We start from the raw sequence: 4,147 nt of genomic DNA, 5'->3' as shown, positions 1-4,147 counted from the left end.
AAGCAATGGTTACGAAGAGGTTCAGCTGCACCAGTGAAGTTCAAAGTGGCGAGATCTGCCCAGAAGGTTATGGCAACAGTGTTTTGGGACTCCAAAGGAGTGATTTTGATTGATTTCCTTGAAGGACAAAAAAACAATCACCGGGAACTACTACAAAGGTGTTTTGCAAAAACTGAAGACTGCATTGGCTAAAAACGTCGAGGAAAGTTGCACCGCAGAATTTTGTTCCATCATGATAACGCTCCAGCACATTCATCAAGGGTTGCAAGAGAAGTCCTACGGAAATTTAGGTGGGAAACTCTTCCACATCCTCCTTATAGTCCTGATCTTGCTCCTTCAGATTTTTTCCTGTTCCCAAAACTCAAGGAACACTTAAGAGGAGTCCGGTTTGAATCTTTGGATGCTGCTAAACATGCAGTTTCAACATGGTTTAATAGAAAGGCCCCAAATTTCTACAAAGAAGGGTTGCAGAGGTGGAAACAGCGCCTTGAAAAGTGTATAGAGTTAGATGGTAGATATGTAGAAAAATGATGTTTGAATTTCCTTAAATAAAGAGTATCTTGAATTTTTCCTGGAACTTTTTGACTTACCCTCGTATATATATATATATATATATATATATATATATATATATATATATATATATATATATATATATATATATATATATATATATGTATGTGTGTGTGTGTGTGTGTGTGTGTGTTATTCAGTATTTTTTTAATGCCCAAAAGAAAAGGTTCTTAGCACAAGGTTCATTATTTTACTGAAGAAATTCATGCGAACAATGATTCCACGACCAGGCTGGAGAGTTTTATATTTTTTACTTGAATAGTTATCAATAAAATTTCAGAATAAATCTCTGAGCGTTTTTAACGCATGTCTAAAAGAATATACCTATATATGTATGTATGTATGTATGATGTATATACACACACACACACGATATATAAATATATATATATATATATATATATATATATATATATATATATATATATATATATATATATATATATATATATATATATATATATATATGTATATATACTGTATATACATACATACATAGATATATTCTTTTCCGACACACGTTAAACACACTCAGAGATTTATCCAGAAATTCTATTGATAACTATTCAAGTAAAAAAATATATAGCTCTCCAGCCTGGTCGTGGAATCATTATTCACATGAATTTCTTCAGTAAAATGAACCTTGTACTAATAGCCTTTTCTATTGGGCATTAAAAAAAGATTGAATAACAGAGTTTTGTGTAACTTTCAAAAGACATCAAATATTTGGTTGTATCATGGGCAGCCCACTTGCAGCTCAGGGCCATATATATGGAATATACAAATACAATACACACAATCTGGATACATAAGATAACATGATATATAAAAATAATAATCGGCAGTATCAACACAGTTGCTGAAGAAGTAGAAGAAAATAGAAATCTTATTAATGGTAATGACAGTAATTACATATAGAATAATATTGAAAAAATATATATAAAAAATTATAACAATAAAAAATACAGATTGCAGACGATTAATTTCCAGCTGGGGACCAGAAGGCTAAATAAGAAAACTGAAAATTGCAAAACTGTACAATGATATTAATCACAGTAATAATAAAAAAAGTAAAAATACCAATAATAACAAGAAACGTGGAAATATAATAATAATAATAATAATAATAATAATAATAATAATAATAATAATAATAATAATAATAATAATAATAATAACAGATTCTGGAGATGACACTTCATAAATGCGAAAATAGAGAATAAGTCATTTAAGGAACAGACGCCTCATTATCCCATCTTTCCCAAAATTTAGATCTTCTTGCCTCACTGCTTAGGATGTTTTGTATGAGCGAAATGCTGCTGTTTCTCAGTCGGGTGATCAGACTAGACATTGTTCGCCTCACAATGATTTTCAAATTATCCAGGCTGTTATCTATGAACATCTGCGTGGCAGGGCGATAGCAAGGAGTGTTTGTGAATGTCGTTGTGAACAACAGTGATACGTCTCATGGTCTCTCGGGTATAATACTTCCAAGAGGAACACCCATATATACTGTAGCAGTACGAGCGGAAGAGCAGCAGTTTCATGTCTCGGTGACAGAAGGCAAATCTCCTTGCAATCATGTTGCCAGTTGCACATAGTTTACGACGCCTCTGTTCTAAGTCTGCCGTATCTTCTAGGGCGTCCGTGATAATGTGGCCCAAATACGGAAATACATGCACGAATTCCAGACGATGATTTCTGAGGAAAATTTGTGGTTTTGGAATGTGCTTCAGCGATCTCGGGAGCAGCGACCTACACTGGGTCTTGGTTTCGTTGTATAGGCGGCAGGTGTCGACGAGTCGCTGGAGACCTTGCACTGATGGGGAAATCAGTCGGCGTAACAGAGGTTGTTTGTTGTTTCGTTGATAGTGCATCCGACTGGGAGTGACTTCAGTTTGGCATTCAGGGCGTCTGTGTACGTGTTAAACAGGTATGGAGAGAGAATGTCCCCTTGCCGGAGCCCGTTTAGAGAGCCGAAGGTGTACGACAATACGTTACCCCATTTGACACAGAATTGCGGTGTGGAGAACCAACAACATAATATGTCAGTTAGATATAGAAGTGTGCCTCGTTTGTGCAGCTTCTGGAAGAGCTTCAGGTAGTTTACTCTGTCAAATGCTTTTCTCACATCTACAAAACACAGGAAAACAGGAGAGGCTGATGATAGGTAATAGTTCAGCAATTCTTTCAGGATGTAGATGCAGGTGTCGGTTGAGCGGTTTGGTTCAAAGCTGAAATGGTTGTCAGTAGTGTGTAGAAAGGGGAGAAATCTCACTAGAAGAACGGACTCAAGTATCTTCGACTCAATTGTATTAATTGCAATCGGGCGATAATTGCCAGGGTCAGCTGCATCCTTTAGTTTTTCTTTTTTTTTATCAATGGTATTAAGTGAATTATGCACGCATTGAATAGAGCAGCTAGCAAAATGTAAATTATCGAATGGCAGAATTTTAAAGCCTCAGCAGGTAGACCATCGCTGCCGGGCGATTTATTATTAGGTAGGTTGTTTATGGCATTGCTGATGTTATCTGGTGTAATACGATCGGCGAAATGAAACTGAACATTATCAGTAAGGAGGTTATTTATATCCCTTCGGGAGTCTTGATCGTTTATGCAATTCAAGATAGTTCTGAAGTGATCGCCCCACATTCTGCGATGACCTCTGTGATAGTTTTTTTAGTTTAGGAGAGCTGTTAATCAGCTCAGTGGTCTGGTCAAACTAAGATATACTTAACTTTGGGATTTAGGGATTGAATATCTTTCCAAAGACGGGGGTAAATCGAAGATCCTAATTTTCTATACATTGCATCAGCTCTTAGTTGCTTTTCATTCAGTCCCAAAAACATCATGTGGTTGAAATACATCGACAATAATTTCACGTTTTGGGATGGCAGCTGAGCAGATTTTAACGGTTTTTTTATACTAACCTTAGTTCCCTAGTACCTGGTATAAATTTTAACCACCCACCCCCAAATAAAAAAAAAGGAGAAAGCGTCGTTTTAGATATTGTGATGACAACAAGGGACTCATCAAAGTAAAATTTCACCGTGTAAAGCGAACCAACGTTTTCCATTTTTCATATTCATTCACATACGACCTTTCTGTAGAGACCCCGGGAGTTTATAATACTTTTCGTAGAATGCTAAGATTCTGTTCTCAATATTACTTAAAGGAAGAATTGGATCTAATCTGCAAATGCTTTACACAGCTATTCTCCCCTATATGTGCTATCGAAAAAACTATTAAGGAAGCCAGAAAAATATATTATCGGGAGCATGTGGAGAACACCTAAAGGTCTTTCACCTACAAACTAAAACTGCTGCACATTAAGGGCATCAAGGCTGTCACGAAGAACATCTCTAAAACAATTTTTTTTTACCATACCTAAGACCCGAAGGCAGAGCTCTCATTATGTTAATGAAAAGAAGTTGGAAGCTGAATTCGGAGTTTAGAAAGTGTATACCATACGGACAGAATGATCAAGTTTACGTGGGAAAAATTGGACATTCATTATAGCACAAGGCTGCAGAATACAAAAGTTATAGCACAGAGAGCTTTGGGATTTTCATTC

General features: G+C 36.1%; 1 protein-coding gene across 1 annotated transcript in view; it reads left to right on the top strand.

Moving 5' to 3' along the window:
- LOC136827111 (uncharacterized) overlaps positions 1-2,357 on the top strand; it is a 10,848-nt gene extending 8,491 nt beyond the window's left edge. Inside the window, exon 5 of the mRNA XM_067084870.1 lies at positions 2,214-2,357. Within this exon, the coding sequence (XP_066940971.1) occupies positions 2,214-2,357 (144 nt within the window). The remainder of the gene's footprint in view (positions 1-2,213) is intronic.
- The last annotated feature ends 1,790 nt before the right edge of the window (positions 2,358-4,147 follow it).

Source organism: Macrobrachium rosenbergii, chromosome 41, assembly GCF_040412425.1.
Source record: "Macrobrachium rosenbergii isolate ZJJX-2024 chromosome 41, ASM4041242v1, whole genome shotgun sequence".
NCBI lineage: Eukaryota > Metazoa > Arthropoda > Malacostraca > Decapoda > Palaemonidae > Macrobrachium > Macrobrachium rosenbergii.
Note: the sequence above shows the minus strand (reverse complement) of the source record. Positions and strands in the feature narration are given on the sequence as shown.